The sequence below is a fragment of the Rhinolophus sinicus genome, chromosome 15 (genome assembly GCF_057876585.1).
Source record: "Rhinolophus sinicus isolate RSI-liver-muscle chromosome 15, RSI-T2T, whole genome shotgun sequence".
Classification (NCBI taxonomy): domain Eukaryota; kingdom Metazoa; phylum Chordata; class Mammalia; order Chiroptera; family Rhinolophidae; genus Rhinolophus; species Rhinolophus sinicus.
In genome coordinates, this window is record NC_142515.1 from 133,648,431 (window position 1) to 133,670,059 (window position 21,629).

The window sequence follows — 21,629 nt, forward strand, 5'->3', positions numbered from 1 at the left end:
GACATGGAGCTAGGGGACAAGCAGAGCGTTTGGTCTAGATGTCGGATGCGACAAAGGGAAGTCATGACACTTCATGCTGGAAAAGCAAGTGTGGGTCAGAGAGAGGACACATGGCTTTTGATGACAGTGTCAGGGTTACAGACATTGTTCCCTGGGTTTTAAAGTCAATTTAAGACTCTGCAGACATTTCAAATCGAAAGGAAATCTTTAGAATACTCTGGAAAGCTGGAATTAGCAGGGATGGAGTGAAAATGGGAGGCAGGATGTCCTCATAGAGAGATCACCGAGGACATCTAAGGGTGGAGGCTGGAGTCCCGGACCCGCTCGGACGGTCCCTGTGAGCGTGTTCACAGCCCGTCCTCAGGGCTCCGTGTGCGAAACGTTCCACACGGTGCAGTGACACTGAGTGAGCAAACGTGCGGAAGTGCTTGCAGCGCGGCCCACACATACATGCACAGTCCCCGTCCGTCCACGGTAATACCTGTCGGTCCTGGTGCCGAATCCATGCCGGTGTCCTCCTCACACCCCTGCGCCTCGCATGGGCTTGCCTGAGCATGGGTGCCCTGTCCGGAGTTGAGGGCGCAGACTCTGGCCTTGACGCTGGCTCTTCCCGTGAAACTGAAGTCACACCCTTTGACTTGCTTCCCACGAGGCACAGACACAAATGAACAGCTTTGCGGAGAAAACCAAAGGTGTAACTGTAGTGAGTTTTCTCCAAAGTTGCAGGAATACGATTGAGGTCGATGTTCACCGGCTCCTGTCCCCCAGTCGACCAGGGCCGGCCGTTCCGTGGAAGGCCCGGACAGTCCACCTGGGCGTCCCTCATGTCATGTCAGTCTGCGTTGTCAGTGACGAGGACAGTGGGGTCCTCGGGAAGAGCTGTGCGTCTCCTGAGCGCTTCAGACATTGTGTACCCACGACTTTAAAGGGCCCATAAACTCTCAGAAGAGAATAAACAACGTGAAAGTGCAGGAATTAATGGTGTTGATGGACGTCAGAGAGAAACGAGAATGAGAAAGAAGGGCCTGTTGACAATAAAATGTATTTGCTACTTGAGCATGAGCTTAGCAAGCTGCGTGTGTGCAAATGCACAGAAAACAGGAGTGCTTTTTGGGAGATGAAAAGGGAGACTTGAGTGAGAGATGGATGACCTGGTAAACAATTGTTGGGGTGTCACTTCTTATCAAGTCTATTTATAGACTGAATGCCATCCTAATAAGTCTCCTGGGACTTGAATGAGTTGAACTCTGCAAATTGCTACTGAGCGTCAATTGGAAAAGACAGATGTGAATAGAAAAGGATGATCTGGAAAAGAAAAAGAGCAATGAGGGAGGATGTTTGCCTCCAGCGAGGGGACGCGTGTGAATCAGCAGGACTAGGACTAAGATGAGTGGAACTGAGAGCAGATAAAAGAGAGGCCTGTATGCATACAGGTGCTTAGAGTTCTGTTTATAGAACTTTGACAGCGACTTGAATAGCGTGAAAAAGATAATGGCTGCATAAATTACGAAACAACGGCTCAGTGCACAGATTTGCAGACATTAAAAGGGCACGAACACTAGGCAGTAAGTGGGAAAATAATTATATAAAATGAGTAAAAAGGGAATATACTTTGCATATATAGTGTTATATGTGTTAAGTTTAAAGGAGTGTATATCATGCTCAGGCTAGGTTTATACTTACCTTTTTAAATGAGCACATACTCACATTTATAGAATAAATAAAAGGTGTTGAGTTTAGATAGTGAAATAGAGAGAACTTTGTTCTCCCTAAAATTCTTTTACTGTTTTCATAAGGTTTTAACACTAAGAGTTTTGATACAGATTATGCAAACTCTCATGTAGGACATGAAAGTGTGTTGGCTACACGTCGTCTGGCACACTGAGCTTCAGCCAATAAAAACACTTCTCAACTACGGATGTTGGCCTTTGTCTTGTTTGCAGTCGCCTTTACCATCTCAAATCTAATGTTGCTTAAAGTTCTTTACAATTAGATGGGCGTTTTCATAATTTCTGATATCTGTCACTCATATATTATTTTTCTATCTTTTCACCTACTCTATTTTGCCTACTTTTTTCTGAGCTCTTGAAATGTTTAAAAGTATGTTTTGTTTTACTCTGTTGCATTTATAATAGCGACAGTTTTAAGTAATTTATCAGTGCCTCCTGAAAACCTGTTCTTAGTAGAAATGTGAAAACTCTTAATGATCTGCTGAAATGTTCTCAAACTTACGTCTCCTTTTTTCTTCTTTTAGGTAAGTAGCTGAACTGGGACATGAAGAACTGATATTTCAAATGACAACCATGTTACAAAAGGTACTTTTGGTGTTTTAATATTACTGTAAAAGGGATCCTATAAAAAAGACACAGCAATTGGAATGTAACTAAGTACTATTTTTGTAAAAACAGTTTTTTATGTGTAAACAGACTTGAAGATGTTGTAGCTTTAAGAACAATTATGAGCAGTGTAACGTCTGATGGAACTTTCACTTCTGCAGTCTAGGAAGTTATTATCAGTATTAGTTCTTGGGATGGAAAGATCAGCTGCCCGTCTTGTCAGCACTGGTGGGAAGCGGGAGGTGGGGATGGAGCTGTGTGCCACCCAGCAAACACCGCAGCTGCTGCATGTGGCCGTCTATTTTCTCTGAAGGTTAGGGCTGGTTTTCTGTGACCAAAACATTATTTTCAGGATTACTTATAAAATCGATTACCATAAGCTTGTCAGTAAGGCGATTTGGTTCTGGATAATCAGATTGTATCAGTGTGGGGAATTCTCTGGATTCTATTTATATGAAACCACTTTTAAGTGAAGGGGAGGAACGGAGAAGGAAATATTCGACTTAAAGAAATAGAACATAAAAGTTCTTGCACTTAGCTATGTGTCTCTCACATATGGCTTGTGGAAATCTGATTTTTTTAAAAAGCCATGAATCTTGTCTAGAGGAATCTTTTGTAGAAAAAACCTTAAAACACTGTAGAGGCTGGCACGTCTGGTTGCTGGGGAGACACTGCACTGTGCTGTGTAGGTGAGCTGTGTGGTCATTACGCAGAAGTCGGGTGGTGCTCCGATGCAGTGAACTGCGCGTTGTCCCGTTGTAGCGGGCAAACAGGTTGTTCCCATGAGCAGAGCTGCCTGAGGACACGGAAGGACAAGCTTGTGGATAAGATTACAAGGTTAAAACCTTCCAATTTCACCTAGAATTTCCTCACGCTCCTTACACCCCTGAGGGCAGGTGCCAGGGTAAAGGTTTCATCTGAAGAGAAGTTTGGAAAAAAGTTGGGGAAATAGTTTTACACTACAAGGTTGATGCTGTTCAGATGCTGGCCGTTGATTTAGCATCACTCTGTGTGCTTTGTGGCTGTTCTCGTGCGTGATGACACGCGAGTCAGACACTTGTATTTACGCTGATAATGAGAGAGCACCTGCACCTGGCTGCTCTCAGGAGGGGCAGGCCCGTGCTGTCTGCTGTGTCAGCGTGTTGCATGCTGTGAACCTCACTGGACAGTCCCGGGACCCGTCCACGTGTGACCATGTTGGCAGTCGGATCGCTGCATCCTGGACACTCAGGGGAAGAGTGTGCAGTGCCTTTTGGGAACCATCGTCTGACACGTGGTGACGGAGCCGGTGACAGAGAAGGAGCCTGCTTTGGTAGAGTCTGCAGTGTGACAAGGCCCAGAGGACTATTTCCAGGGCTTGAGCAAGAAGGAGGGCGCCGCGAGGGCAGGCAGTGGGCTGAGGCATGCATAGGGAGGAGAGGCAGGTCGCAAGAAAGATGGCTCCTTGAACGTTTTGTCGGAACCTGTGTGGACAGGGTTGTTGGGGTGACAGAGCCTGGGGCTCGTTTAGATGTGCTCGAGAGAGGCTGGGGGTCTGACTTCTGGGAGGGGGCTGGGCAGTGCCCGGAGGGGTGGGGGACACCCAGCATCGCCAGGCCACGCTGGGGTGCTTCAGTCACAGACTGTGGGCTCAGGGAGACGGGACTGTCAGCAGTGACTCCGTGTTCTCCAGGAAGCGGGTGTGGCCACAGGCCTGGGGGCTTTGAGGAAGGGGAACGCTTCGAGGGTGTTTGTGCCCAACGGGAGGGCATCATCCTGCATTTTGCTTCCTGCTTGATGACCCTCAGTCAGCCGTTGCGACCATCATGACAAGCCCCAGCTGGCAGGGGGACCTACAGACACCCAGTGAATAACGGAGTTAAAATCGACCACATCGGAGGACATCCACTTAAATGTGGACTTTCCCAAGTTTGCGTGGACACCTGTTTTGTGTGTTTGTAATGGTATCGTGTGTGTGAGTGTTTCTTTATAAAAGTCAGACATCAGACATATCCTGCTTTGAAGGAGAGGATGAGAAAGATACTGTTTTCTGGGGTCCTTGGTTTTGGAGTGTGTCCCCTAATGCCAGGGCTTTGGTGGCAGAATTTAAGAACACTGTTTGGCCTCGGAGAAAAGATGACTTTTTAAATCCGATGTTCTTTTGCCATGACTTCACAGCACGCTGTCCACTCTCAATGTCACGAGGCTGGCCCAACCCTCAGTGTGGGAGCGCCCCGAGGGCAGGCCTGCTGGCTGACAGTAGTGAACAGGCCACAAGACAAAGGACGCCAGTGTGGTCACTTTGAATTACAAGAATCCGGAAATGCCCTTTTAATAGAATCTCTGAATTTCTAGTTTGCATTTTGATTTTTAAGAGTGTTTACTGGAGGGTAAAGAGCTCTTTATAAGACTTTCAGGAACTTTTAAATGTTCTTTAGCTGCAAAACCACTTGGAGAAATAAAATGTGGGGTGAACAGTGCACACCTGGGCCGCTGCCCTGAGCACCCCTTGCCTCGGGTCAGGCTCTGAGCCGGCAGCACTGACGCTCACAGAACTTTGTTTGACTATCTCAAGTTTAGGTGGTCGCAACTATAGTAAATTTCATCAAAGCGTAAAGTTCTTAAGACAGATGTACTGTTATTTGAAGATATATTTTCTCTGTAATAAAATATGCAGATTAGTGTCCACTTTGCCCCAAAGTGTTGCTAAGTTTGGTGGTAATACATAGACACTAGTTTTGGCCAAAACACTCCGGAAAAACCATTGCTAAGTGTGTTACACACCTGTGGCCCCAGGCCGCAGCTGTGTGAGGAGGGCCATCTGGCCAGCAGGGCTGGGGGCAGAGCCTGGCCTGTGGGTGCTCGCATCACTTGGACTGTACTGGCTGCGTCTTCCCCTCCGACTCTGTCCCTGGGAGTCCACTGCTGCCCGGGCACCGTTCTGACTGGCAGTGATTGCATGGGCCGTCTCCACCTGGCTGGGAGGGGCTGCCTGGCTGAGCCTTGACACAGACTGAAGCAGGCGAGCTGGGGCCTGGGAGCCCAGGCTGGGCCACACTGCACACGATGGGGGCACTTCCGGTTAAGATGGTGCAGTAGATTGTAGCAACAATAAAATGTGATCACGGAGCCTGAAGAAAGTAATGCAGATCCTGGGGGGCACCGGGGAGAGGGAAGCAAAATTGAGGGGATTAAATAATTGGATCACAGCTCCTCAACTCTAATGGGGAAAACTCTTGTGCGATTACTCAGCAGTGGTTAGCTTGGCAGGGGTAACCTTGGCAGGGGGAGGTGCGTCATGTTTTAAGGCTGACGCCTGCCCGTGCCCCTCAGCGTGCACACTGCTCAGCATTTTCCAGCGCGTGCCTGGAGTGTGAAGTGGCCACCGCCTCACTTCCACGTTTACACCTGCAGAGCGATGTGGTTGTTTGGTACTCATTTCATCAGTGAGCAGAATCAATTTGATAAAAGATTATTTCCTCGCTAAGGCATCGTTTTTACCATCATTGCGGTGGGGGGATTAGGCACACCTCACCAACAGGGCTGACAGCTTTCCTCCAGCAGCGTTTTTCCCCCCCCCGGAAGCAGACTGTTTAATGACTAGAGTCTCATTTGCTGGTTATTTTAAAAGATGGTACACATAAGGCACCATGCTCAGGGATATAACTTAAGACGTGGCTCCTTTTCTAGTGACTTCACACATCTCCCCTCTGGAGAATGGGGGCAGGGCTGGAGTCCCAAGCTTCTAGGCCTTTGGTCTCTCTGGCGGCAGCCCCACCCAGGAGCCTCATTAGGAGAGAAACACTGCTGTCACCCAGGAAACTACATGGAGCTGAGGACCTGTGTTGGGCGGGGGGCAGAGACCAATATGTAAATACACATTTCCTACTACCTGCCAACACTGAAGTGCTTATGAAAGCCTGTAGTTTTGCGTGGGAATACTGGAAATAGTAGCAAAGATGGCCAAGCCTGAGGGATGGGGTCGCGGTGGGCGGGTGACTGACTTTCAGCAAAAGTTTCCTGAAGCGCTTACTTGGACCAAAAAGAAGGTCTTAACGTGTGATGGCTGACTTCTTCACCTCAGACAGTTCGTTATCGGTGTGGCATTTTGGTTAAGTTTGGTCAAAGCCTGAAAAACAACTGTAATTACAAATGGCTGACACTCATTTTCACGGCCCCCAGCCCAGTGGAACCCCAGAAGCAGCAGCAGAGGAGCAGAGAGCTTATTTGATGTTGTTGCCTTTTTCTGGTATTACAAAGGATAAGACGTTTTTAACACTCCAAAAAAAAAAAAAAAAAAAAAAAAAAAGAAAGAAAGAAAGAAAAAGAAAAAAAGAAGAAAATATTACATAACACTCAGATTGTTTTTCTAGCCCCAAAGAAAGTAATACTTGAATTTATTGTTAAGAAGCACAGATTTAAATGTCACAGGACACGTACTTCCAGAATGAGGTGCAGTTGCATTAATCAGGACCCTTAGTGAACAGTTACTACATTTTAGCATTTTTGCATCCTGTCATGTGATAACATGGGGGTTGAGCCAGTCCCACGTAACACAGGACCAAACTGGTTATCAGGGAAATCAGATTCATTTATATTCAGCATCTTCAGTGGATGCTGTGCGGAGTGACACTGAGGAGTTAGGAGAAACGCCTGTAAGTGCTGCTGCTCCCTGCCGGCACAGTGCTTGTGTCGTGGGCCCTGAAGCTGCCCAGTGAAACAGAAACTGGAATTCTTTCGGGAATGAGGCTGATGAAGCTAATTGTTGTTATCTTGTTGTCAGTGAGCATCTAGCTGATAAAACCCGAACAGCTAGCAGGCTCCTCTAACACATACACTTGGGGAGAACAACGTGCTGAACTGGACATTTGCGAAAAGGAAAAAGGCTGTTTTTACAAATGTGAATTAGACTCTAAACAAAAAAAGCTCGTGACTGCTCTAAAATTAGAATGTTCACTTTAAATACCCCAAACGGCCAATTGCTGATATTTGAACAAAATGGAAACCAAAGATATTAACACGAAGCAGTCTCTTGTGTAAGGTTGTAAGACATGCCAGGCACTTTCGCCGTGTTGCTTCGATACTGGAAGTGAGAGGAGGAATAATTTGGAAGCAAAGTAGTGAAACGCCCAAGTTCTTGGAATTTGATTCAGACCAAAAGGAAATGATTTCTGAAATTCAGCACAGATTTAAAAAGAATGGTTCTTCTAGTTGTGAAATACATCAGCGACACCTCTGTTTTTAATGACTCAAAAGATATGTCTGTAAGTCTTGGGGTAAAAATTGAAAGGGTGATCTATAAAAATGCTTTTGAAATTAAATAAAAAGTTGAACGTATACTGATAGTTTAAAGCTAAGTGCTTTTTGAATTTCTTGAAACATCTCCAGAAACTGTGAGTCGCTTGTCCCCGGGACACACTTGGTCTTGGACAACTCATTGGATTCTGGTTGTTGGGCGGGGCGAGCGTCAAGCTGACTTCCCACCATGAAATGGCCCCCAACAGCCCACAGTCAAGGTATTTAGTACTAAGACAATTGCTAAATAAATCTAGTGCATCCATGACATGGCATATTATGCAGCCATTTAAAAGTAGTTTTTAAAAGAAATTTTAATGATGTGAAGAAGCTCATTTTTTATTAATATCAAAATGTGGACTAAAAATGTGTTCACCGTGCTCTCAGCTATATTGTCCACATGCACAGAAACATGCAACAGAAATACAGAGAAGTCAGTGGTGGTTTGATCTGGATACTTCTCATTTTTATTCATTTCTTTCTTTAATTACAATTTTTTCCTACAGGGAACATTTATTATATTTTACAATTAGAAACTTCTTTTTTTTAAAGCTTACTGATTCCAAGTGTTACTGCAACTTACCGTGGTGAAAATATCATTATCAATAGCTTATGATAAAAGCTGGTTTTTTCCTGAAATGTATGGGGAAGAACGGAACAAACAGTGCAAAATGACCCTCATTACCCTGAAACTGGGGCCAGTGTTGAGCTGACGTCTCCAATAGTCGTCACTGTCTTAGAAGAATAACACCCACCCATCTGCTGTGGTGACTCGTGTGACATTTTTAGAAATACGTATACTTTTATTCTATCATTAATTAAAAAAGACCTATCTGTCTACTGTGTGAAGTCCGTCCTCAAAGAAAACTTGACATGGTTGGAAGAAAATAATGCTTAAAGCTGCAGAGCCCTGCCAGTGTGAGCCTGGCACCGTCCCCCAGGGTCCGATGGTGATGACGGAAAGTACCTCAGAAGAACTAATAATATCATCAAACGGTGGCGTATACTCTAAACACTTGAGTGAAATGACGTGGAAGACCTTTGAGAGATTATTCAGAAGAGGTAACTGGCACAGAGTATAATAAGCAATTTAATTAAAGTTAGGGAGCGTCGAACAAAGTCCTTTCCTGGGCTGCTCAGGTCACCAGTCCATTGTCCCATGGATGGGAGCAAGTTGGATGGAACCCTGGTCAGCAAAGGGAGGACGTGTCCAGTGATCGTGAAAAGAACACTTGTGGTGTCCATTGTCTGAGGGTCTCCTGAGCCAGGATGCAAGGGCCAGGAACAGCCACTGACTGACTCAGTTACGTCACTGTCAAAGCCTGGCGTGGCAGAGAGATTAATGGTGTCCGTTCAGCGGGGGCTGGGTGCTGTCTAGCAGATCCTCGGAATTACCTCATTTTAGAGTGTGTGCGTGCTTAATTCTCCTTCTAGGCTATTGCACAGCTTTGTAGGGGTAGGAGTTAATCTGTAGAAAACTGATCGTAATGCAAATGATTCTTGCCCATGGAAACGCTAACAAATTTTGTCCAGTGTGAATGCAGTTAGTTTCTGTCCTGTAGGAAAGGTAATCCCAAACATAGTACTTTGTTGCCACAAAGGAGATGAACCAGTTTCGCACGTTAGCAGAATCGTTTCAGCATTTAGCTTGTGTCGTTGTCCTCTGAACCACTTTTAACACTTGCTGACCGTCTCATTAATTATCTATGTAAAATCTTTGAAGTGGGCCATCTTATATGTGAATGATAGTTAGGATTTCACCTTTTGAAACAATGCTTTCGCGGTGACTTAGCTGCCTGTGGAATGGATTTCCCAGCTGGGATGTTTCTGCACCTCTGTCCTTTCAAGTGGTGGCAGTGTGCCCATGTGTCACCACCTGCCCCTGTCCTCTCTGCCCATCACGGCTTCTTCCAGAGGCTGAGACCATCCACCGGTCATTCCTTCTCGGAAAGCACACAGGGAGCGCTTGTACAATCACCTACCCTGGCTTGTCCTGAAAATCTGTGCAGGCGGACTTGTTGACGAAAATCAACCATCCTGCAGTATCGATTCCATCCTTTTCATTCTTACGTGTCTTGCTGAGCTGTGGCCATGACCCCACTGCATTCACAGGACAGTTGTCCCTTGCTACCATGGCAGCAGGCAAGTGTGTCACTGCGTTGTATAAAGCCTCCTTCTTTCTTCGACCTGTTGTGTGGAGATGTGACTTTGCTCGAGACAATTCCCGTATCCTCTTGTTTTCCAGACCAGTGAACGCTCCCCTGCCAGCCAGACAATCAGGGCTTCCGGGGCTGACTCCAGATTCTCCGTACTAACCAAGGATGCACTGCTGTGCTGTTAGCCTGTAAAGCTGACAAGGGTCCTCTGATTTCCCAGTAGTCTTGTAGGTTAATTTTGATTTAAAAAAGTCAGAAAAGAAATTGATGTGCACACTTTTGGAAATATCAGAAAAAAAATCGGGAAAAAAAGCCAAATGGTAGAATCGTCTGTGGCAGCACATTTATTATGTTTTAACATAATGATTATAATTGCATTTTTAAATAGTGAGAATAATAAGAGAAAACAATAATACATTGGACTTTAGACCAAAACAGTTACTTTTATTTTTAACTAGTTTTGAAGTCATTACAATTGACAGAGGAAATGCTTGTTACTGTCCTAAGCTGATACAATTAGGAAGTGTTTTAAATAGGAAAAGAATGTATTCTAATGTCATTAGCACTTATGATAGCAAACACAAATGGCACTGAGATATTTCCATGGTCAAGCATAAAAATATACATTTTTCTTAAAACATCTAAGGTAGAATTTTTTTGGTACTAGTAATTGTTAGATGGGCCGAATTGTGTCCCCTCCAACTTCAGATGTTGAAATCCTAACCTCTAGGACCTCAGAACGTGACTGGATTTGGAGATGGAGTCTTTTAGGAGTACAGTGGGACCTCGGTTTTCGAACATAATCCACAAGTTCTGAAACGTTGGAAAACAGCCGACAGCTAGGCCTCAGGATCTTGCACTCAGCAGAAGCCGTGTGACATGTTCAACTTCTGAGTCGTGTTCGAAAACCGAAGCATTTACTTCCGGGTTTACAGCGTTCATAAACCAAAGTGTTCGTCAACGGAGACGTTCGAAAACTGAGATACCACTGTAATTAAAATGAAGTCACTGGGGTGGTCCCTAATCCAATCTGATGGGTCCCTATAGGAAGAGATGAGGACACAATCATACACACAGGGACGACCATGTGAGGGCCTGGGGAGAACACGGCCACTGATAAACCAAGGACACAGGCCTCAGGAGGTGCCAGCTGGCCCTCGCCTTGATCTTGGACTTCCAGCCTCGCATCGTGAGAAGGTAACTTTCTATTGTTTAAGCTCCCAGTCACAGGTTTTTTTTCCTGAATTCAGGGCAGAAGAGGGCAACTGTGTGTAAGTAGCTGATTACGTCTGTAAGTAGCTGATTTGCTTACCTGTCCGAAGCTATTGGCCCCTTTGGTCAGTTGACTCTGTTTTTAGGGCTGATTTGCACTCTGCACAGCTCTCAGTTTGCAGGTGGCTGGCATACTCTTTGCTCCTTAGACGTATGTGCGTTCCAATGAGGGCATGCTGTCAGGTCTGTGACACAGCGGGGAGATGAGAACTCTGTGGGGAAGCTCTGAGTGGTTTGGGGTTCACTCTGTCACTGCGACCACGGCTGCCCAGCTCTGACCCTTGTTTTGGTATCTGTCTGGCCCACACAGCCACTGGTGGTTGGCTAAGCTTATGGGCCCTGAGAAGTCGTCCATTTCTTAACCTCAAATGACTGGTCTCTGGCAAAGCTTTGACAGCTGGGCTCTGGATTGCAGGGCTGGTTGTCTTGTGTGCTGCGGTGTCCCCACCCTCAGTCCACACTGTGGACTTGGCCTTCCATCTCTGTAATGACACGAAGCTGATGGTGCAGTCGGCAGGTGGGTGGTGCCGTGTGCTGGTGTCGTGGGAACTCTGGTTCCCACTGGAAGAGTGACAGGCTGCGCCCTGAGGTGTCTCCATCCAACACCATGAGGCGGCTGGTGATGCAGGTGGTGCGGGAGGTGAGGGTGGAGCTTGGGGGTTGGAGCAGGACCATCTTCTATGGGCCATCTCTTGGTCTCCTGCTGATTCTTCACATGTTGTCCGGCCAGCTACCTGGGGCTTGCAGGCAGGGGCTAAGGAAGGGGTAAAGGGGAGGCAGTGCTGGACTATAAGTGGGGAAAAGAGGCAGAATAAGGCCCCGCATCATAAGACAACACACAGGGACAACAGGCGGGGCTGCCTGACCTTTATGGATGTAACTGTCTAAGGGGGAAACTAAAGTGAGTGGAACTGAGTGACTGCCAGGAGTTGGTCAGAGCGCACTGTGGCTGGGACACCGAGGGTTGGGGACAGGCGGGAGGCTTGATGCTTTGCAGGAGATCTTTCTTCCTTTGCTCTCAGTGGCGATAAGAGCTCTTAAACCCATTAGGAACCGCGCGTGTGGGTACAGGTGACAGGGAGCAGCTCTAGAAAAGTGGCTGGTCGGTGGGCCCTGCGGACAGGACCCTCCGTGGTGGGAATGGGGAGCCCGGCGCCCTGCAGAACTGGTCCTCTCAGATACCACCTATCAGGGCTCAGGCAGAAGTCGCAGGGACTCAGGAAGCCACGCGTTTGTTGTCAGTTAGGGACACGATCGCTTGCAAATTACTTATTTTAGTGCAGTTCAAAGACTTCACCTTCCTTCCTAAGTTCCATAAAGGCTCCACTCCTCTTCAAGGAAGGGCAGGTTGGCCTTGATGCCTTGGTTAGAGTCCCATGACCGTCCCCTGTGGGATGGCCTGCGGGCATCCCACATGGGTTACATCCCCAACTGCGGTGTCTAGCATGGTCTCCATGGGAACTCTCACTTCCTTACACACAGAAGTGATTTTCCTTTATATTTGGGAGTTGTTATGAAGTCAAACAATGAAAGCTAGTAGTGACTCTGAAAAATTGGGAATTGCTCCTTAAGGTAACATGGGTACCGGAGACTTGGTTTAATTTGTCTTTAAAAAGACTACATAATATCACACTGTTCCTACTGTTAAGAACCAGTTTTCTGTCAGTGAATGTTAATTTGTTGTTTAAGTGCACAGGTCAGCCTCTAGCCCAATGAGATTAAGTAAGAGAAAATATTGGCAGAGATGTTGAGCAATCTTAAGCAAGATGGCCTCAATCTCCTGTCCGCAGCTCTGGCTTTGGCCTGCAAAGGATGCAAGGTTTAGTGTTAGTCCAAAGTTTAAGTTGCTTGTAATCAGAGTTAGTTGAATGCCTTAAGGCCAATGAGGAAGAAAACTTCTTGAAAACATTTCCCAGATTGCTACATATAATCTCACCCTTCAAAAATCTCTTTTAATTTGTTTTCAAAGCAGTTTCATACTAGACAAAAGTTTCCTAATGTAGCGCTTAAGGGAAATGGTGTGTTAAAAAACTTTTATAAAATCGCTCATACAATTTTCCTTTATTTAATCAAAGGAGTCAAGTTCATGTTACTCTTGATAGTCTTCTATTTCTTCCTATGTCAGGAAATGTAAAAATCAGTGAGTGTGTGAATGTGTGTGTGTGCTTAAGTATGAACTGTGCATGCGTGGGTGTGAGTGTCCACGTGTGAGTGCACGTGCATGCATGCATAGGTGTGTGCGCATGTGTGAGTGTACACACGTGTGAGTGCACGTGCATGCATGCATAGGTGTGTGTGCATGTGTGAGTGTACACACGTGTGAGTGCTAATGCATGCATGCATAGGTGTGTGTGCATGTGTGAGTGTACACACGTGTGAGTGCACGTGCATGCATGCATAGGTGTGTGTGTGCATGTGTGAGTGTACACGTGTGAGTGCACTGCATGCATGCATAGGTGTGTGCATGTGTGAGTGTACACATGTGTGAGTGCACTGCATGCATGCATAGGTGTGTGTGCATGTGTGAGTGTACACATGTGTGAGTGCACGTGCATGCATGCATAGGTGTGTGTGCATGTGTGAGTGTACATGCATGTGCATGAGTGTGCCTGTGTGTGTGTGTGTGTGCGTGCACGCGCATGTGTAAAGGGTACAGTGCGGTTTCTAGAACGTAAGGTGTCTTGTGAGGTCTTTCGCTTTGTTTACTCCTAGTGCAACAGGAGACTGGATGTCATGGAAGGGTTTCTTTCTAGATGAGAAGTGACTCGATCCAGGTTGCATCTTAAATGTTTTCTTTGCTCAGGACTTACCGCTTTTGGAAGTGAAAATGTGGGGTCAGTAACCTTCCCCAAATCTTGGAATTACCAAATGGGGGAGGATTCAAATGGAAACAGTGTGCGCTCTCCGTGGTCCTGCTGCAAAGCGCTCTGCTGATGAAGTTCAGGGCAGCACCCTCCCCTTTCCCAACAGACAGATGTGAACTTGTTCTGAGGAGCGTACAGGTACCTGCGCAGGTTTGAGGGGTGGGCGGACTATGACAGGTGCTGTGCCGCCTGCCCTTCAGTCGTTACCTTCCCCATGGCGGGCTCTGTGACGGAGCCGCTGTGACCATACCAAGCCTTGCTCTGTAGGCTCACAGTTCTCCACTCTGGGCATCTCTGGGTCTCGTTGGCTTGATTCCCGGTTTGAAGCAGTGACAGTCAGTCCTGGTCCTGAGTCCTCAGGCCCCAGGGGCTTCACGTCACAGGCTGTCATTGGGCCTTACAGAAATGAGGGGGCCGGAAGAGATGAGCTCTGCCACTGAATAGCTGGGTGGCCTTTGGGGAGTCATTCCATCTCTTGGTACTTTTCCTCAGCTGTAAATGAGAATGAGAATAGTATCTACCTCACAGTACGAAATTAAAATATTAAGTGAATCAATGTTTTCAAGCATTTGGAATACTGCATGACACATAGTAAGCACTAATTTAAACATTTTAAATACTGTTTACTAATTCCCCGAATCGTGCGTTTTCTCTTAGCCAAGATAACCTTGTTGGAACCACAGCCAATGTGTCCACCATAGCGCTTCCACAGACTCTGAGTGACGTGCTCCGTACAGGACCCTTCCCGGCTGGGGACTCAGGCCTATTACTCCTTATAGTTTCCAACGAGAAACCACAGGTTTATGGTGACAAGGTGAAGTGTCCCGTTGCTCAGCTCTAGGTGGGGTCAAGGTGAGCTCAGGCCAGGACTTGAATGTGTTTCCCGGGCGCCTGCTCCAGACCCCTGGGTCCGTTCTCCTGACTGTTTCTTTCCAGGCGCATCGTGCATTTGCGGGGAAGCGTTAGACCCTCGCTTGTCCTGTTAGGTTGGGAGGGGGTCTGTTCCGGCAAACTCAGGCTCTTCTCTTATGTTTTTGAATACGTTTTTGTTTTTCCCAAATGGTATCGTTTAAAATGTGTTTTGGTTACAGAAAAAGCAAGTTAAAAACAAAACCAAAGGAAACAGAATATATTCCCATGGAAACAAGGGAAGTTTTTGTTCTGGTCAATGAGGCAGCGCCATCTAGTGGAATTTTCCCGAGGCAGCTGAGTTAAGAGAAAAATTAGAGGAGGCGAGAAGAGGTAGATGATGCAACGCTGAAGTGAATGGGGAAGCAAGGGGTGGTGGTGTGAGGTGTGCGATGTGTGTTTGGCCTGGAGTCGCTGGCACACTGTTAGCCATCTATCGGGCTGTTACACTGGAACGTGAGCCCCAAGTGTCGTGCTCTGTGGGATCCCCTCCCACACCCCAGCTTCACAGCAGTGACAGTTGGCAGCCAAGGACCCTTTCAGCTCTAAAACCTTCTAATTCTATTGTGTATCAAAGGGGTGTGTGTGTGTGTGTGTGTGTGTGTGTGTATGCAGATGATAGCATCAGGATGGATAAAGTTTCACAAAAATAATAGTAAAACAGAGTCTATAATTGTTTTTCTTTCTCTGCCTTGCTTTGCTGTAAAAATTGGGGGATGGAGTAGAGGTGGTGGAAAGAGGAGATTACTGTGAGAGAATATAATTTAATTTACTTCCTGGCATTCTTGGGTAATAATGAAATTATTTTCATTAGGAAGGCAGAGTTGGTATTCAGTTCCGAGCTTTATGGACGCAAACCTAATTTGTGTCAGACGTGATTAGATGACTTGGGGCGATTACGTGACATGGGAATGGGTCTTGGCAGCCGGGATTAGAGAACGCTGAGGTACACTTTGCAGAGTTTTCAGTCCCCTGAGCTAATAGTTACGTTCAGTAGGGACTAGAGGACACATGTGTAAGGGCTGTCTCTGTGGAATCCCATCACACGACCCTTCTGCACGAGCCTCTCTGTCACCGCCTTGTCCCGTCCACACCCATCAAACCTGGTCGTAAGCAGGTCAGAGCACCATCTCCTGCCAGCCCAGCCCCCTCTGTGGCTGTCTCGGCAGCAGCAGAAGGATGGCCCGGCCTGGCCACGTCCTGCTCACCGTCAGGTCTCCCAGGGCTGGGGCGGGGAGATGAGTGATGTCTGAGTGTTCCCTTCACCTCAAGTGTGGCCGCTGGAGCTCTCTGAAGATGCCCCTGGGGCGTTGTCCAGCGATGCAGTTTCTTTCAGCCCTGAGTGCTTGCCCTCGGCGCTGTGATTCCAACCCTCTCCTGGGGTCTTTGTGCCCTGGTGGCTGTGGTCTCTGGGGCGATGCCTGTCAAGTTGAGGTGACACCACTGCAGCCACTTGTCACCTCTCAGCTCACGGTTCCATCATGAAAGCAGAGACTGGAACCCCCGGTGGGAAGGCTGGCTCAGGCGTGGATCCCTCCTTTTCTTGCAAGGCCTGCCGGGGACTCTCTTCAAAAGGTCTCCTCGTGACTCTGTAGGTTTCCTGCAGGTGCTCATGGCTGAGGTACCCGATTGTCCCGGCTGTGCAGGCGATGACTCTATTTTTAGGGTATTTGTAGATACTGCTGACCTCTTGCCGCAGTTTGGGGCTTTAGCTTAAATGCTGAACCCAAACACAGGGTTTTACTCCACATTCTTTTTCAAATGTAATAATCAAATCCGTTGGGGAAAGTGCTTTCTAAACAGCGTTGGTACATCTTGCTAACCATTTTGAACAAAAATAGTTTGAACTCTATTTTATTACCACACACAAAACTAAATCTGAGTTGGATTAGAGATTAAAATGCAAGGTAAAGCTAACAAAAGTACTAGGAAAAAGAGATATTGTTATCTTGGCCTGGGAAAGATCTTTCTAAATTTAATGCCAGAGCTGAGAAACCCTGCAGGAAAAGACGGCTCAGTTGGGATGTGTAAGAATGAAAAGCCATGGAGTAGTGCACCTTTAACAGCAAAAGGCTAGTTCTGTAATGGAGAAATAATCTGCTCAAAGAGCTAGTGTCGTCAGTCTATACTGAGACAGGAAGGAAAATGTAAGGAAAATGTAAATGGATAGAAACTGAGCAAAGGCTGGAAACAGGAAGCCCCATTGAGGAGAGGTGTACGTCTGTGACCCCAGGTTCTGTCTCACAAATAACTGTGTGACCTGCTGAAAACGCCCCTTCCGCACAGACGGGGTGTCCTGTGCCCTGCCCTGAGGCCTTCACCCCATGCCTCTCAACTCAGTGCATCCCCATCTCGTTTTGCTGCTTACCTGTCAGGAGCTTCTCAGGTCAAGGAGCTAATCTGGGTGTTTGCTGATATCTGCCTGGAGGGTGGTCACAGTAGACTCAGGTGTTCATTGAATAAATGTGTAAATGAATGAAGGAACTGATAGGAATGGACTGAAACAATTACATCCAATATTTACCTATTGAATTGAAACAGGTTAAACGTTCAAGATACCCAGCTAGGTGAAATAGTGTATCTCATTCCTGGAGGTGTGTAAACCAGCACAATGAAATGGAAAATGTGGCAACCTGAATCAAATTTTAAAATGTGCACCTTTTGACCAGACAATTCCATAATTTGGAATTTATCCTAAGAGAATTACAGGTACACAACATGCATGCACATGGTTGCTTATCAAAGTATTGTTTGTGAGATGGGAAGGTTATGAGCAAGCAAAGCTTCCATTAATAGACAGGAAATTGGTGTGTCATACATAGTACACCCAAACAATCAAATAGATTCAGTCTCTGAAAGGGATGTCCCATATATTTCTTGACATAGAAAAGTTTGTGATACTATAGGAAAAAAATAAGTAAAGAAGTATGTATAATATAATCCTGTTTTTGCAAAATGCCTACAAGGATACTCACCAAAATATTGATAGTACTTAATACTTGATTATTTTATGGGTCATTTTACTTAATTTATATGCCCTTGTTCATTTTCTAAACTTCTTATATACTGAACTGGGTTATTTTTTATAACTAGCTGTACAAGATGGATTTAAAAAAGGCCATAATTTCCTTTTCTAATATTATTTAATGAATCAAACAAAAAGAAAACATGAAGTGATTTCTATATATATTCCTTTTCTTTCTATAACAGTTTGTTTTCCTGATTTTTCTATTCTTGTTACTGCCACCTAGTGGATGAGAATTAATCTTTTACCGTTTGAGATTATAGCTTTTGCTTTTTCTCCCCCCAAAGGTAGTTCTTTTATTTAAGAATTTAAAAAAATGACCAGTTATGTACTGGTAAATGTTTAACAACCAGCTCTGCAAAAAACTACTTATGTATGTTTTTAAATTTTTGATAAATTTTACTTACATAAAGGATGCACACAATTTATGTAAAAGTAGTACAAATTACAAGTAATAATAAAATAGGAACTATTCTTTATTTAGGTTACATTTACTTAATTTATTATCACAGAATGCTTTCATTGATTTTTACTGAACTTGTGTCTGTAGCCAACCTATGTAGTTGCAGTTCAAGCATAATTTGACACAGAGTTGTATCCCATTTCACTAACTCCTTTCCCAATGATCATTCCAGCTCATGTAATCTACTGTATAATTATTTCTCACCTTTGTACACATTATATTCAGTAGCTCAAATCTCAGCTTCAGTGCTAAATGAAGCCCTTATGTAGCACTTGCCAATTTCTGTTGTGTAAATATTCCCACCATGGTCGATTTCATCTACCAAGGTGAGCTCACTGAACATGGATTTGGGAACACACGTTATATAAGGTATTTTCACCACACAGGTATGACAAATGTCACCTCAAGAGCATACTCATAGGTCATAGTAAAATGGAGTCAACGTAAAATAAACAGAAGTAATGAGCTTGAAACATACATTTATCTTTATTTTTACTTGAATTTACTTAATTGTACGTTGATATATATATATATATATGAAATGACTGTTAACAGCTGGCTTGCAGAGTTCCTGAAAATTTGCCCGCCGCTTTCTGCGAGCCAAGTGCAGCCCAGCGCGCCAGCAAGTGTGGTGCTTTTCTTTGCTTCCCGAGTTATCACTGCTGTCTCAGGGAGAGTGCAGGACCACGAACGACAGCCATTCTCTGAGTTTCTGACTATTTTGTGTAGCCTGTTCTGCGTGTTTTATTGTCCCCTGCTGTTAGCACTTGTCCAAGAGGATAACTTCCTCCCTCACATGCTCTGATGAAGAGAACGCTGTTCCTTTGCGTGTGTTTCAAGCCTTGGAGTGTCTTGTTAAAGAAAGAAGAAAGCATGAAAGGTATATGGAAAGTTTTCAATTACTGAGCAGAATTATCGGCACACAGATACAACTGTCTAAATTAAAGTGTCTCTTGCAGTAAGTGCAGGCATTCATTCTTTCGTCACCTTATACATGCTGATCAATCACCGCATAGGTGCTTCTCAATCTCTCCTGCCCGTTGCTGTACGTAGTACAGGAGAGAGAATGGTTGGCAAAAACGTATCAACACATTAAAATCATTCCCCTCCTCTTCTTCCCTCCAATGAGAGACACTGCATTTTATGACTATTAGGCATCCGTAAAGTCAGCATTGTGGACGATCCCTAAGTCACTACCACCTGGGGTCCCGATGGGAAACTGAATGAAGAGAACAGGTGAGTAAAGACATCCAGTGCTGGGTGTGAATTAAATCTAATGGCTGAGGACAGGAGGGGCCGTTCTGTCTGCTGTGTATTTTACGATGCACGTATAGTTCTTAGAGCCGTCTCCTAAGTTTCCCCAGAGTGAGTCTGCACTATTGCCCCTGTTTTACGGATTTAATACGTGCCACATAAGGTCAGTTGTTTGCTGTCCTTTCTGAGTTGACTCTATTGGAAACACACGTTGTGATGCGTTATTACAGATATATGGGGCACGTGTTTACTTTGCCTAATGATAATGGTTATCTTTTGGGGGAGCAGGATGTTGAAAATGCAGAGTGGAACCCTAACTTAACCTCCCAGTGAAGCAGATTTTATGGGAAAGAAGGTCTCATTATAAGACATGTTATTTTGTTAGTTATGAGAGGGTGCGCCTTGGGGATTGGAAAATTCTGTTTAGCCAACGTCTTCCTGATGGAACTGAGACAAAGGTGAGAAAGGAAGGTTTGGGACCTCCATGCAGGTGTTATGGGACCTCCCCATGCATATGGACAGGGAGATAGATAACGGTTTATTCTCCTTGAGGCAGTCTCCGTCTCTAGCACCACTGGTTTTCATGACCAGAAGTCCTGCCTCGAAGGAGTACATGTGCATTCAAGTTTTCATGTCTGTAAGTATAGTTGTGACCCCTGAGACAAGAGTGGAAGCCACAGAAATGGGGCTCCCAGGCCCTGGGAGACTGGCGGGAGAACGGCCATGTCCAGCTCCAGTCACTTGCTGGGTCAGTGAGGAAGCCCTGCTTGTCAGCCCGCCTTCTGTGAGAGACCCCTCAGAACCATCACTGTAACAGATGCTCCCGCAAGGGGTAGGCCAAGGCTTAGCCTAACTTAGCATGAAGCAACTGAAGTAGTTTGAAACCAGAAGAGCAGAGTGCAGATTGCACCCCAATGGGCCTGTCATTGAGTGGGCTCCTGTGGTGACACTGGTAAAGGTGATAATTTATTTAGAGTAAACTATGTCAAGACAAAGTCTGTGTGTGTCCAGCCAGAAGCAGGGGACAGTGTCGCCTAAGAGAAAACTTCTGAGGGAGCTGTATTGGGATCGTATTAGCCTGTGGGCATCAGTAACGCCACAGGCTCGCGGACCCACCTGCACTGTCCCAGAGCCTCCTTCTGGACAAGGTGGTCTAAAGGGTTGACGTAGGTGACACGTATGCAGCCTGGATTCTAGACTAAAGGAGGAACAGTGCTGATGTCTGCTGTTCGTTTTTTCCTTTAATATTATTATCTCGGGATTTCATTTCCAGAGCCAGTGAAAATGACAGAAAATAGGTAGTGTTGCATCAGACACATAAGATATTCCTATTTTCTGACATAGTTTCTCTGGCTCCCAAATGTGATCACTGTTTGTGTTTTCTGTTACTTCTTTTTAAGACCAGAACCCAAACATCCATTATGTTGGAAGAATTCACTAGTTCTAAACTGTGGGCACATTGTAAACCCCAGAATTGGATTGCCTTTGGTTGAGGAGCAGAATTAAATCAATTTGAAAATAGAACACTATTCTCTTGATAAATGTATTCTTTCAAATAATAAATTAGTGATAGTTCTTAAGATTAAAAGCAAAGTGATGTCCTCAAGATTTAAATAGAGAGGGTGCCAAAAAAATGTATACACATTTTAAAAAGGAAAACTGTATTAAAATTGTAATAATACTCAATATATACCTCGTTGCAACTGTATGCACCAGGCCCGGCTGGCATTTCCGCTACCCCAGCAAGACCAGCTGGACTCCAGTCTAGGTGTGGGCACAGGGATTTGTAATGTCGCTGAAGTTGTCATCTGACTTTCCATAAGGGTGATCGCCCAGGTGACCCGCTGGGCCAGGCCGGTCAGCTGCCAGGCCTTCTACACACAGCCGAGGCCCCAGTGCAGGGCTCTGTTCTGCAGACGGTGGTCTCAGCTGGGCCTTTGCAGACAGCCCACCCTGTGCAGGCGACCTGCCACCAGCCCCTCAGCTGCACAGCCAGGACCTTGCGGTAAACCCCTCCTGACTTTGCAGTGTTGTGGGTGCTGGGCACACACAGGTGATAGCACTGCCCGGGCACCT

At 45.7% G+C, this 21,629-nt stretch overlaps 1 protein-coding gene across 5 annotated transcripts in view; it reads left to right on the forward strand.

The window, feature by feature from the left end:
• The window catches only part of ANK2 (ankyrin 2), a 359,674-nt gene that overhangs the window by 76,864 nt on the left and 261,181 nt on the right, over positions 1 to 21,629 (forward strand). For 2 of the 5 annotated variants that reach the window (XM_088792641.1, XM_074338600.2), the window contains exon 2: positions 2,255 to 2,315. The exons of the other annotated variants lie outside the window; for them this stretch is intronic. In XM_088792641.1, coding sequence (XP_088648767.1) covers positions 2,295 to 2,315 — 21 coding nt within the window. In that variant the 5' untranslated portion in view covers positions 2,255 to 2,294. The remainder of the gene's footprint in view (positions 1 to 2,254; positions 2,316 to 21,629) is intronic. 5 annotated transcript variants of the gene reach the window in all.